This window comes from Zootoca vivipara, chromosome 9 (assembly GCF_965207765.1).
Source record: "Zootoca vivipara chromosome 9, rZooViv2.hap1.1, whole genome shotgun sequence".
Lineage (NCBI taxonomy): Eukaryota > Metazoa > Chordata > Lepidosauria > Squamata > Lacertidae > Zootoca > Zootoca vivipara.
In genome coordinates this window covers 1,597,051-1,611,826 of record NC_142592.1, presented here as the reverse complement: position 1 = coordinate 1,611,826, position 14,776 = coordinate 1,597,051, and the positions used below count along the sequence as shown (strand labels likewise).

The following is a 14,776-nucleotide window of genomic DNA, read 5'->3' as shown; positions in this document are numbered from 1 at the left end:
CTGCCACAAACAGCACATGATGTTCCTTCATGTACCACACAGGATACCATAAAACTACTGAATGTGTAAGTGTCTAAGGATATTTTTCCCACACTGAACAAAAATTGACACACCTTCATAGCATTGTCGAGTTGGAAGGGACCCAGAGGGTCATCTAGTCATTAACCTTATTCCTTCCCTACTTGAGAGGCTCTTGGAACTATGTTGACTGGGGTGGACCAGGGTGGTTTTGCTTTCCTTGGAACCAATAAGGAAGCTATTCATCATGTCTTCATACTATATGGCCACGAAGTGGAAGAGCATTTGAGAGGCTTCTGATTAAAGCTGAAGTTGTCTTAGCTGCTGTGTTGCAACAACACATTGTATTCAAGCATGAGGGCGAACCAAGGTTTTCATTGCAGCTGCTTGTCCCGCTTGAAGAGGATAGCAACTCTTCATTTTAAGCTTTAATTTAAAATGCTAAACAGCATTGCTTTCTCACCCTGTGATGGAGATTTCAAGGGCTCTTCTGCCCCTTCAGTATTTTTCTGTTATTTTTGTTGTGGTCGGTTCTGTCCTCTTAAAGTGCACCTATCCCCAGGTGATTCCCAAACCAGAGTTTACAGAGTTTATGCCGTAATGTGTGTCAGCTTCCAAATTATTCTACACTTACACTATGAAGAATTGGGAGAACACAAGTGACCTTGCATCCAAGGATTTAGCACGAGCTACAACCGTCTTCCCAGGTGGCGCTGTGGTTAAACCACTGAGCCTAGGGCTTGCTGATCAGAAGGTCGGCAGTTCGAATCCCTGTGACGGGGTGAGCTCCCGTTGCTTGGTCCCAGCTCCTGCCAACCTAGCAGTTCGAAAGCACGTCAAAATGCAAGTAGATAAATAGGAACCGCTCCAGCGGGAAGGTAAACGGCGTTTCCATGTGCTGCTCTGGTTTGCCAGAAGCAGCTTTGTCATGCTGGCCACATGACCTGGAAGCCATACGCCGGCTCCCTCGGCCAATAATGCGAGATGAGCGCGCAACCCCAGAGTCGGTCACGACTGGACCTAATGGTCAGGGGTCCCTTTACCTTTACCTTTACAACCGTCTTCAGGGGAAGCTGGTGAAGGATTTTGAAGGGATAATTTTATAGAGTGAGTGGTAGGACACAATGGAAGAATGCTTTTTGCAACCTAAGGATGTTATTTTTCTCATGATCTTAGCCAAAGTTCATATATGTGTTAATTATTCCTTCACATGGAGGAGCTCCTCAGCCACATGGCAAGAGGAAATGAAGCATCAACCAACAGACCATTCAGTTAGGACTTATTAGCATTAGCATTAGCATTAACAGTAGTATACCACCCTTCATCCGTAGATCTTATGGTGTTTATTTACTTGGTTGTGCAATTAAACGGGGGGGCGGGTCTTGATGGCCTCATTATTTGCTCTAGACTTTGAACTCATAGTAATTTAAATTGGAACAAATAAGGAAGTTACTGAGGTTCTATTGGTAAAACAGGATATGAAGATCTGTCTGTCTGTTGATAATGTGACACTTGCATTAACCCACCTGAAAAAAATCATTTTCAATACTGTTTCAAATTTTCTCTCTCAATTCAGCTTAATTTCCGGTTACAAGACAAGACAAAACCATTTTGAATGGATGGGTGTTAATATAGAAAAACCTGTGGTAAATAGTATTTTTAAAGAATACTCTGCCCCAAATAATATTTAGGCTGTAATTTTATACCATCTTACCTTAAAAGGAGCCCTACTGAATCCAGTGAAGCTTACTTCTGAGTGAACGTGTATAGAATTGCACTGTAAACCAACTCAATAACTTGGGATTCAGCTCCATAATAATTTAGATCTCATAGCACAGAGTAATAATCCAAATTTATTATTTGGGAGCAGCTGGGAGTTTTAGGAAAGCTGAATCACTGGCTAACTATGCTGGCTAACTAAAATTGGCATGCTCAAGATAAAATTGTTCTCTTAACTTTGCCACTAAAACATGACAGAGATATATTGGAGACATGGAAGGAAACTGTTCCAAACAAATTTTTAACACGTTTTTCTGCCATAAGAAACCACAAAGGTTCAGACATCAGTCTGAGCACCCAAAGGATTAATGTTTACACTATGGATGTGGCCAGGGCACGGAGACACAAGCAAGCCTTGCCCCCAGCTAGGTATGCTGGCTTCTCTCCTTATGGTGGGTTGAGCCTGCCTGCCAGGACATTCTGCTGGAGGCACTTTGTATTGCCCAGGTTCCTCATGGCGGAGAGGTCTGAAGAGCAGCCTGAGCATCCAGGGGCTGTTCGAGAATGGATTTCTAGTGGGGATTGGAACTGGAGGGTAGCAATTCCTCAAAAATATTACATCCTCTTAATTTCAATGAAAATGGTAGATGGTACCGTACTCTGTTGTTATGGACAGTAGCGTAGGAAGATAAGGGCAGTGCGATCCCAGGGGTGCCATCGCGGCTGCCCGCTACCAAAACACACGCGCCACGTCCCTGGTTATGGACTTTTATATTTTGATGTTGCTCAAGGGCGCCACCTAGAGGGTCTGGGAGCAGGACACTCTTTGGAACAGATATTTAATTGCGTGTTCTTCAATAATATATATTTTTACATACAGTTTCAAATGACACAGTTCATAAGGCTGGTTTTCTCTTTTTGCATGATAGCAATTACATTCTTGTTTAGTCATGTCTCTTTCTTAATCGTCTATGTAAGTTGATCTTCTGTTTAGTTTCACTGCAGTTTCCAAATGAGATTACATCCACCAGTCATTTCTTACAAAAGCTTACAAAGCTGACTGCAATAGGGTTTTGACAGTCAAGTACAACGCTTTTAGGTCGAGTTTTATAAGGCTGACATAACATGCAGAGAATATCAAGTGCAAACAAACCAGAGGGGGGAGCTGAGGGAAGTCTCGGGAGGGTGGGAAGGTATAAAAAAGGGGGGAAATGTAATTGGTTACAATGATCAATAATGTATTTTGTTAAATTTGTTCAATAAAAACTTTTTAAAAAGAATTTTATAAGGCTGAGTAACAAAGCACAGAATCATAGAATCATAGAGTTGGAAGGTACCTCAAGGGTCATCTAGTCCAGCCCCCTGCAAGGCAGGCATCTCAACTAGATCATACATGACAGATGGCCATCCAACCTCTTAAAAACCTCCAAGGAAGGAGAGTCCGCTACCTTCCAAGGGGGTCCATTTCACTGTTGAATGAATGTAGCCCCAATAAACTGTTGGAAGCTGAGCCTAGCTCTGCTCAGAGGAGAATGTGAGAGGAGAACACACAAGACAGCCTTCTGGTCATTGGGGGCCCCATTTTCTACATGGCTTCCAACTCTGCCACAGCCATTCGAGATGGGGCATTTGGAAATGGAGAGCCGTTTCCTGATTAGTCACTGCCAGGGAGAAGTCTACCAGCATACATGAAGTTCTTATTTAGTTATTTTTGCCCCAAAGTATATTCCTTTAACTTACATGGAACTGCATTTGCCGTTTTGTTCATTTATTCACCTAGTTTGGAGAGAATAATGCTACGCTACTAATAATACAGGATATGGCTTGAACATTCTAAATCACTGCATAAAGGCAGCTGTTTCAGTGCCTTGTTGAATCACACAGCTGTCTACCATTCAATACTGGATAAAGTACGGTAGATCATGAAGTGCATCAATTAAAATAGTTAAAACTATTCTTGAATTTAACAATATTGTTTACTCAGAACAGTAGAATTCTCACCTAAGCATCATTATCAAATATAAACATACTATACCTCAGAACTGTTTTACTGCATAGTCATTGAAAATATTCAGTGCAAGAAAAATTCCGAACACATCCAACCAAAGGATCATGGTTTCTCCCAGTTAGAAAATGATACGCTGGGTTCATGAACTAAGCCTGGGCATCCAGATAACATTCTACAGACTTCTCCTTTCTCCTTTAACAAGACGACTTTGCATGATCCAAATATCCTAAGGACAGAAAAGAACCTTGTTTTGTGCACAAGTTCATTCCCACTGCACATACAAGCAGCTGTATATGGAAGGAAACCCACCACGCCCAGCTGTTTTGGTTCTGCATGAAGCTTTGCTTCTGAACTGAGGGCTCATCCACACTTTTGCTCAATTTCTAGCCACAGGTCTGAGCTTTCCAGGTCTGACAACTTTTCCCCCATTGTCTTACCACTTTCCGCATGAAAACACATTCTTTACTGCCAACCTAGCAACTTGAAAGCACGTCAAAGTGCAAGTAGATAAATAGGGACCACTCCAGCACGAAGGTAAACGGCGTTTCCATGTGCTGCTCTGGTTCGCCAGAAGTGGCTTAGTCATGCTGGCCACATGACCTGGAAGCTGTACGCTGGCTCCCTTGGCCAATAATGTGAGATGAGCGTCGCAACCCCAGAGTCGGTCACGACTGGACCTAATGGTCAGGGGTCCCTTTACCTTTACATATGTAGAAGCTGGGAGAGAGATCAGGATCAGTCCTGCTCAACACCAAAGCACGTGATTGAGTAGGCTACCACCAATGGAATAATTATTCCCAATACCATTATGTCAGACATATGACGTGAAAAGTTTTTGATGCAGGAGGTTCTTTTTAAAAGTCATAATTACTGAATTGTGATCTAAGAAAGTCTTTGGTAATATGTCTATGGAGTTGCCAATGTCTTAGTCAACCAAATCATATTTTTCTTGAGAAGCATCTGTGTCTTTCAGAGAAATATTTATATTTCCAGATGACAACAAGTTCCAAATTATCCATCATTTCAAAGAAAACCTTAGGTACTTTATCCTGGGGAGTTTTAATATTTTTCTTTGAAGTTCTGTCCTGCATTGGAAAGACCACTCCATCCCAGTCTCCCATGAGGCACCAGTTTTCAGATGAAAAGTTCATCAACCACAAGCCCACAAGTCCTTTATAAAAAAAATTTACAGCCTTGGATATTAACTTCCACCCCAACATATCTACATTGTTCATCAGAGATTATCAGTTTTGAGCAAAAGAACTCCATTTTTTTTTCAATCCTGCAGAGATCAATTCCTCACCAAAAAATTTTTTGTCAAATATTTTATATCCTTTTCACTAATATGTGTTTCTTGTAAACAAATTAGATCCAATTTTTTTTCAAGAAATATATTTTTTCTCTTTTGAGGAGCATTTACTCCATTTATATTCCATGTTAAGTACAGTAGTACCTCGGGTTACGAAAACGATCCGTTCCGGATCGCGGTTCGTAACCCGAAAAGGTCGCAAACCGAGCGCCGCTTCTGCGCATGCGCAAAACGAGATTTTCGTGATTTTCACGCTTTGCGCGTGCGCGCCGCTTCTGCGCATGCGCGGGACGCACGCGCGCCGAAAACACTTCTGGGGGTGTGGAGTTCGTAACCCGAAGTGTTCGCAACCCGAGCGGGTCGTAAACCGAGGTACGACTGTACTTGTAATCCATAGCTGAGAAGGTTATTTTGTCATACCTACAGCTCCCATTTCTGTTTCTTTAGTCTCATCCATTTGTATTTATTCCATTTCAAATTTAAATTTCTCCACAAAGTCTCTTGCTTTCTGTATTGAATCAAGTTGAAATGTTTGTTGCTTAAAGATAAAAATCACTCCCTCCTGTATGTCCTATCTTGATTGAATTCTTTTCTGCTAAGGTTTATTTGTCAAAAAATAGTTGCCTTTTCTTTTTTGCAGTACCCTCAGTGGAATTTCTTTCATTTCAATCACATCTATATCATCAATTTTCAACTTTGTCTGAAAATGTTACTGTAAGACTTCGTCTCTAGTTTTCCTTCTAGCAAATTGGACCAAAACATCTCTTGGAACCTTAGTTTTGCAAAACATGTATTAATTTTGTCTATTTTGTCTATTTCTGCCTCCATATCAAGCACATCCTTTTTCAAAAAGCATGTCAGGGAATTAATGACTTTACCCCTAATATCTTTACTATCCTCTTCTGGAATCTCTCTGAATTGTAGATAGATCTTTTTTTCTCTCAACTCCATTAATGCCAAATTCTCCAAATATCTGTTTGCAGCTTCATTTCTACTTTCCAGATGTTGGCAGACATGGGAGTTTCCCCCTCTCTCTGGGAGCTTCCGATAAGAATCAACGAGCCTCTGACAAGTTTATAGTCCATTTTATTTAGACAGAGGCATGGAGCCACCCTCCTTCAGGATCTCAGTTCTTCACTCTGAATCCCGCCCCTTCTGCAGCAAGAAGCACACCACCGCACCACTCTCCCGCCCCGGTGCTTCTGTTGAGCCTTCACCCTTTCAACCCTCCTAGTACAAGAGGAGGGAGGGAGGCCCCTGACGCTCTCGAAGGAAGAGTTTCCCAAGCGGTCGCTCCCTCCTGGTTGCCTAGCTTCTGACTCAGAGTTATCTAGCTCTTCCCCCGACTGTGCCGTCTCTGAATCAGCTGCTGGGAAAGTTGAAGAAAGGGGGGGGCAAACTCTCCCCTTCTTCTTCTGTCAGAGGCTGCTCTGTCTGTGTCTGCATTCCTTCATCTTCAGAGTCAGGGCATCTCTGGCATCTGAGTCAGACCAGCCCCTGACACCAAAGCCTACACGTTTTCATTTAATTGCTTCATTTCTCCAGACAACAGGGTATAGGATTCTTCTATTTTACTAACTGTTCCTTCTAAATGTTGCCGGTTTTTCATCTATTTTTATCCAAATGGTCCATATTGTTTTTAATTTCATTTGTCTCTAATTTTAGAGATTTTGTTTGTTCTGCCATCATCTGCTGAAAAATGTCAAAAGGGTCAAAAGGTATCAAAAGATGTTTTTATTTCCTCTGCTGCCTTTTTCTTGCTGAGTATTGGGAGTATAAAAACAAACCGTCTTTCTTTTAAAGCCAATTTCTATTTTCACCAGCTGTTTCTGCTTCGCTTAATAAGAATGTCAGCCCTTCTGTCTCTTTACTGCTCTCATAAAAACTTCAGCAACAGGACAGCTTCCCCAGATATCTTGTTCTGGCTGCAGCATCAATAAATGTAGCCCATATAAGATAAACCAATTCCATTCTCACAGAGGAAATTTCAACTGGCAAAGTAGCTTTTATATTCTTAGGCACACTTTTGTCAAGAAAATAAATAAATAAATAAAAATAATCCACTTAGAACTTAACACAGAAACTCCTTTGTCTGTTTAAAGCTTTCTTATCTCAGACCATAAATCAAGCCTTTTGTTTGCACTCAACAGCTTAAACAGCAGTCCTCCTCCCTTCTAAGTTGTAGAAAGTAGCTAGTTCACTGGATAGAAGTTCTCACTGGCAGATGAAGTAACTCACTTAAGTTGTAAATTATTTTATTCCAAAAATAATTAAGAAAGAGGATCCAGTGTCCATATTGGCTGTTGTATGCGGCAGCTAGACTGGTGACAGGGGGCAGCCACCGAGACCATATAACACCTGAAAGAGTTACATTGGCTCCCAGTACGTTTCCGAGCACAATTCTAAGTCCCCATCCCCACCCCTCCCCACCCCTTCTCTACATAAGTGCCTGGGGACTTCTATTTCACTGTATCTGAAGAAGTGTGCATGCACACGAAAGCTCATACCAAAATAAAAACTTAGTTGGTCTTTAAGGTGCTACTGAAGGAATTTTTTTATTTTACTTCGACCCAGACCAACACGGCTACCTACCTGTAAACAATTCTAAGTGTTGGTGTTGACCTTTAAAGGCCTAAACAGCCTCGGCCCAGTATACCTGAAGGAGCGTCTCCTCCCCCATCATTCTGCCCGGACACTGAGGTCCAGCACCGAGGGCCTTCTTCCCTCACTGCGAGAAGCAAAGCTACAGGGAACCAGGCAGAGGGCCTTCTCGGTAGTGGCACCCACCCTGTAGAACGCCCTCCCATCAGCTGTCAAAGAGATGAATAACTACCTGACATTCAGAAGACATCTGAAGGCAGCCCTGTTCAGGGAAGTTTTTAATCTGTGACATGTTAATGTATTTTAAATCTTTCTTGGCTGGGGAGGCCCGGCCAGATGGGCGGGGTACAAATAATAATTTGTTGTTGTTGTTGTTGTTGTTGTTGTTGTTGTTGTTGTTGTTGTTGTTGTATGGTTTGGGCAAGGTGAAATTTCCTCAGCTTCCAAGTCTCTCAACCTACCAGGGCCTCCAGGAAGTGCTGGTGCTGGAGGAGACTCTTGAGAGTCCCATGGACTGCGCGAAGATCAAACCTATCCATTCTGAAGGAAATCAGCCCTGAGTGCTCAATGGAAGGACAGATCCTGAAGCTGAGGGCTCCAATACTTTGGCCACCTCATGAGAAGAGAAGACTCCCTGGAAAAGACCTTGATGTTGGGAAAGATTGAGGGCACTAGGAGAAGGGGACAACAGAGGACGAGATGGTTGGACAGTGTTCTCGAAGCTACGAACATGAGTTTGACCAAACTGCGGGAGGCAGTGGAAGCAGTGGCGGAGCTGCATGCTCCAGCACCGGGGTGGGGGGTGGAGAGCAGGCAGGGGCGGGGCTGGTGCACTGCTCGGGGGCATGGCACACCACCCGCAGGGGCGTGACGCGCATCCTGGGGGTGTGGTGCGCCACCCGCGCAGGCGTGGCACACAGTGCGGGTGGGGGCCCAGCCGCGATGGCACCCCACCGGGATTTCCCTGCTGGGGGCGGTGGGCTCCCCCCGCACTCCTCTTCTTCCACCAGTGAGTGGAAGACAGGAGTACCTGGCGTGTTCCGGTCCATGGAGTCATGAAGAGTCAGACACAACTAAACGACTAAACACAACAATTATCAAACACCACACAACTACCATATCAGAGACAGATGAGCTGATGGAGATGGTCCATCGGCCATCATCCCTCCCCCGGAAGTTTCTCCTTTGTTTCTTTTTTCTTTTTTTCTTTTCCTCTTTTTCTTTGTGTATATTGGGCATTCAATAGGTAAAGGTAAAGGGACCCCTGACCATTAGGTCCAGTCATGACCGACTCTGGGGTTGCAGCGCTCATCTCTCGTTATTGGCCGAGGGAACCGGCGTATAGCTTCCAGGTCATGTGGCCAGCATGACTAAGCCGCTTCTGGCAAACCAGAGCAGCACATGGAAACGCCGTTTACCTTCCCGCTGGAGCGGTTCCTATTTATCTACTTGCATTTTGACGTGCTTTCGAACTGTTAAGTTGGCAGGAGCTGGGACCAAGCAACGGGAGCTCACCCCGTCACAGGGATTCAAACCGCCGACCTTCTGATCAGCAAGCCACAGCGCCACCTGGGTTTAACCACAGCGCCACCTGGGTCCCATAGGGCATTCAATATTAACGTTATATTCAATATTTACTTTATATATCTTTTTTCCAAACTTTAATAAAAACTATGGGGCAGGGGAAGCAATAATACATACCCTCAAGGTGACAGGTGAGTCTGTACCATACTTTGCTCTTGCAACATCTACTACTTCTTTCTCCATGTTCTCTTGAATTGTACCCTTCATGTCAATATAGTGGCAGTCAGAACTTGCATAATGACAAGAAATTGTCTGCATAAAAAGACCAATATAACTTATTTGTTTTCATTTGTAAGTGCCTTTCTGCAAAGGCATGCACCCCATATGGAGGATAGGTTTTACCCCTCACCTCCAGCCCTCCAACAAAGAAACATAGAAATAATAAGGTGCAACTTCAGGTTTTGATATTAATAGCTCAAACATGGGGAAACTTTGACTTGACTTTGCTTGAGGAACACAATCCAGGTGTTCCAACACCTGCAACTTTAACTAGGTGCTTACCTTACGAAACCCTTCAGTCTTGTTCATTCCAGAGCCATGGATTAGCAAGGGATGGAAGAACACTGTGTCTCCTTTCTCCATAGCAAGGTGAACCCTCGGAATAGTTTTATCATAATCACGCACTCCATGGTACATCTTGTTTACACCACCCTAGAAAAATCAATGCATTGAATTATATTCTTTATCCTAAAGAACTTAATCTTTCGAAACCTCCACACTTCAAAAACTTTTAGAACTTCAGAAGCTCACATGCTGAATGTGAAGCCGATGGCCATCCTGCCTCTTTTCTCCCTTGCATCTTCTAGGAGCATGCATGCATGATGCCACAACCAAACATGGATGCTCTAGCTTCCTATCACAGCACTTGAGAAGCCTATTTCCCGGGATCCTGTCTAATTCATTTTGTCTAAGCCATTTGAGCTTATGGCCCTGCCCCCAACTGGTGGCGCTGAAATAGAGAATGTTTATTTGATTAAATAAATAAGATACTAAAAGAAAATATTGTATTCATACCCACGTTGGTATCTTTTTCAAAGGGAGAGAATAAAATGATAAAATGAAAAGATTTGCTACGTTACCCTTATTGTTGCATGTATATTGACTACCCAAAGATAGAAAACATTGTCTCTATGGTAGAGTAAAGGCAAAGGTAAAGGGACCCCTGACCATTAGGTCCAGTTGTGAGCGACTCTGGGGTTGCAGCGCTCATCTCGCATTATTGGCCGAAGGAGCTGGCGTACAGCTTCCAGGTCATGTGGCCAGCATGACAAAGCCGCTTCTGGCAAACCAGAGCAGCACATGGAAATGCCGTTTACCTTCCCGCTGTAGCAGTATCTATTTATCTACTTGCACTTTGTGGTACTCTCCACTTATTTTGTCACGAAAATCTCGCTAACCAGCTTTATCATTTGTCTTCTGAATGTAACATCCCATGCTTGCCCTGATTTGATTAGGTTTACCTTAAATTGTCTGTCTCACAATTTTTCTTCTTATTTTGGTTATATGGGGGGGAAATCATTAAAAATACTTTTTTTAAAAAATGCAACTTGTGGAGAGAGCATGATACAATTGCCTGTAAGTGCACTGATCTCTAGCTGAGACTTTTCATAGTTAACTTCATGATGGACATTCAAGAACTTTGGTTGGACTTGTGTATGTCTCCTGGACGGGTGGATCCCAGTAACAACAAAATGTTATCTGTGAGGCTGCCTTCAAAGAGAGTTTGGAAACTTCCTATTGGTGCAGAATGCAGTCACCAAGATGCTTGGAGATGTGTTTGTTCTAATTATAATACATCAGGTCCATATCAGTTGCCCTGGCTGCCCATTCATCTCAATTTAATGCCCTCTTTTTTATTTGTAAGGACACTGAAAATACTACTCAGTTAGCAAAACTGCTATTGGCTACCTCCAAATTTGCAGATACTTCCGTCCTCCGTTCCTCCCTGTGATGAAGTCATAAAGAAATTACCTCCCACTCAGGATAATCATGCTGTTTCAGAGACCCCTTATGACTTCCTGGCAAAACTGCCAGGCATCCGTTTCTGCGATCAATCTTCTCCATGGCAGTCCAGGCACAAACAATGCGATCTGCAGGTCGGAATGGGAAATAGAGCAAATCCTGGTGCATTGGTTGGCGAGAGGTCTTCTTTCCTGCAAAAAATTGTTTCATAGTACAGCTGCAGAATTAGTTAAGAAAATACAAGCACAACGAGACAACAAAATGTCAGAGTGTGGCCCTGCTGTGTGTGTTTTACCTGAGTCAATAGCTGGGGGTTTACAGAACAAAAGTTTGCATCCCAAACAGGACTTGCTGCACTAACTTGTTTTTCTTTGTGTGCAATTTTTATACCATATCTCCTCTAACCAAATACTACTACAACTACTACAAGAACAACACGAGGTTGTTATATTCAGTGTGAACTCCACCACAGAGCTGTGATAATACAATATATTCCCCTTCCAACTTGCAGTATTTAAACAGTGAGCTGTATCTCCTTTGGAATTAGTAATAATAGTGCTGTGTGTGTTTAAACCACACTAAATTACAGGAGGAACTCTCCTCTTTGCTCCCTTTTGGGTTTGTTGTTGTTGTTCATTTTTGTGGACAGCAGCATGAGGGACTTTCTCCACAGTGCATCTGGGTATCTCGGACTTCCATTTCTCAGGAAGATTCTCAGTGTGAATAATAATAATAATAATAATAATAATAATAATAATAATAATAATTTATTATTTATACCCCACCCATCTGGCCGGGTTTCCCCAGCTACTCTGGGCAGCTTCCAACAGAAACATTAAAATACACTAATTTGTTGAACATTAAAAGATCTGATCTTCTGTGACATTGTGGTTGGTGTGTTGTGACATGTGCAGTACATGTGATATTCAATGGAAAATGAATAAAAACCTTTTAAAGAATGAAATCAGGCAGAGGTCTGCCAGAAAGGTGGGGAATGGGGAAGAGAGGATGGCAAGGGAGAAAAGTGTGCCACAGTCGCAGTAAACAGGAAAAATAAAGGTCCCACCTCTAATGTAGTGAGTACCAATACAAAATCTGAGAGAAGTTAAATCAAGATGTATATCAGAATCAACCATGTTGTATACAACTATACTTCTTTGTTTAGACTTGCATCACAGTAGCTAACTCTCTAAGTATACATACCTGCAGGACCTTGCAAAAGAAAAAGGGCAAGTCCAACAATATTTACATACACGCTAGCATTCTTGAACAGAATATTTTATTTCTCATCTGTTCAATTATTTCTTACCAGAATCTGGAGGCTTATTTATCAACATGGCGTGCATGGCCATGATGTTTGGTCCTGTGAAGCATTCGACACATTTCAATATCTAAGGTGAAGAAAGTTTCTCATGAGATGCATATTTAAACATGCTAAAACATATTACCCCTTATATTTCATGGGCAAGACCCAAGTGAATACACATGATCAATACACCAGTGTTGAAGAAACAAACAGTGCTATGCACTTCCCTTGGGCTAATGCTAATCCTTGAGCTAGCACAAAAAGTTGGTTAAATATCACACACAGTGATCATCACTACATAGATGCCTAATTTCACTAGACATTGGGTACAATCTGCAAAAGTTAAGCTCTGCTTAAAAGCATCTATTGAATGAGACAAAATAGGAGATCAAATCTACTGCAGTTTTTGCTTCCTTAATTTAAAAGCAACCATATGGAAGTGAAGAGGACATATTTTGAATAGGACTGCAGCACTAAGTGATGGGTGTCATACTTTGCTCCTCCCCAGGCCATATTCTCAGTGTAAATCTCTTTACACAGGGGGCGAGGTAAATACGGAAGGACTCTGGTACCAGGAGGAAGTTGCTTGGTTTTTTCATTTCACACCTCTGGCTGCTTTCAACCTTTATTTTAAAAAATAAGGAGCCATGGGACATCCTGTTCATGCATCTCTGGCATCATTTCACCCTTGGTGTCACTTAACTTTTGTTATATTGTGCTGTTACTGATAGAAAATGACTGCCTTACTATGCTAGCAAGTTAATTACTAATGAAGGTTCCTATTTCGTGCAGGTCTTCCCCGTGGCTGAAGAGCACGGCAGCAACATAGAAGACATATAAAGATCACATATGAAAAAAATGCAGACTACTTGTGGTCTTCAGGATATTCCCCTGCCCCCCTTTTTGACCTGAGGCAATCTACAATATCTGAAGAGCTTCTCATGTTGCTGGAAATCCTGTATTTTGGAAACTGTTTTCTGATCTAGAACAAACTCCGACTTGGAAACTGAAACATCTCTCATGACCGTCAGACCAGGGACAATCACTTCCTGTCTGCAGATCTTCATGAACTCATTTCTGAGGAGAGAATTTTAAAAAAGTTATTCATGGCAAAGTTTGCTATGCTGTTTAACCATGTGATTGCCTTTGTAAATAAAATTGGATGCTTCTACTGTGCAAAATCATGGGTAATAAATTTATTTCTTTAATTTATTAAATTTGTATACCACCCATCATCCATAGATTTAGCGATCCACATAACTCATTCTCTGTGAGGCTTTGGGTTTATATTTAGAAGCTGGAAATGAATTATGCCTCATATCAAATGGCTGAATGTTCTTGTAAATCCAGGGGGAATTTTCCTTTCCCTCATGGAGTGGGGCCCTTTTTGTGGCTTTCAGGTCTTACTTGGCAAACACAAGCTCTTGGGCCCACCTCCAGAAAGAGAGACCTCTGGACTGCAACCAGTGTGTTTTAAATCACTGGTCTTCAACTGGGAGTGGGGGGGGGTCAAGACTGACCCAAGGTGGGTTGTAACAAGAGCACTACCACCCTGCAAAGATATGGAAAAAGAGATTAAGAAATGGGTCCTGAATGCATGTTAGGGTGAAAAGTGAGTTCTGGGTCTGAAAAGGTTGAAGATACTTGTTTTAGACAATCTCACTATATGTGAAACAAAATAAAAAAAATTCCTTCCGGTAGCACCTTAGAGACCAACTAAGTTTGTCATTGGTATGAGCTTTCGTGTGCATGCACACTTCTTCAGATACCTGTCAGTATACCGGTAGTATATGTGATTAGGACACATGGCTACACTTTACCTGAAATGTTCAACATCCTCATCCAAGACCAGATTTTTTATGACGAGATAGCCATTCTCCTCATAGAAATGCCTTTGCACTGGGCTTAGAACATTATTATCTAAGGTGTAACTGCGGAGATAAGAACAGACACTGGATAAGTTCACAGGACAAGGATGAGGTCTAGGAGACAAGTGCTCCCTGGGAACTCTTATGCAACCTACAACACACCTTGGGGTCTCCTGCAGCACAGAGGAGCTCTATGGAAAACAGGCAGGTCCATGAAGTTCAAAGTCTGCAGTACCATGAAGGTATTTATTTACATGAAGTCAGCACAAAGTTAGTTTGCTGTTTGCTTCTTGAGAATAGTGGCACAAAAGTTTCTACTAATCCAGAAATACACAGAAGCAGCCACTGCTTCAGAATAGCAAATTTTACAGGACTCTTGTGAGGCAGCAATTTGATGGTTA

General features: G+C 42.3%; 1 protein-coding gene across 1 annotated transcript; it reads right to left on the bottom strand.

Moving 5' to 3' along the window:
• Positions 1-2,565: 2,565 nt before the first annotated feature.
• On the bottom strand, positions 2,566-14,433 carry LOC118091093 (phytanoyl-CoA dioxygenase, peroxisomal-like). The gene is made up of 7 exons (XM_088676966.1): positions 14,328-14,433; positions 13,416-13,584; positions 12,511-12,592; positions 11,211-11,392; positions 9,741-9,890; positions 9,357-9,491; positions 2,566-3,971 (listed from the first exon to the last, which is right to left on the bottom strand). Exons 2-7 carry the CDS (start codon positions 13,572-13,574, stop codon positions 3,918-3,920), a joined length of 762 nt encoding a protein of 253 aa, XP_088533092.1. The 5' UTR covers positions 13,575-13,584; positions 14,328-14,433; the 3' UTR covers positions 2,566-3,917.
• Positions 14,434-14,776: the final 343 nt, after the last annotated feature.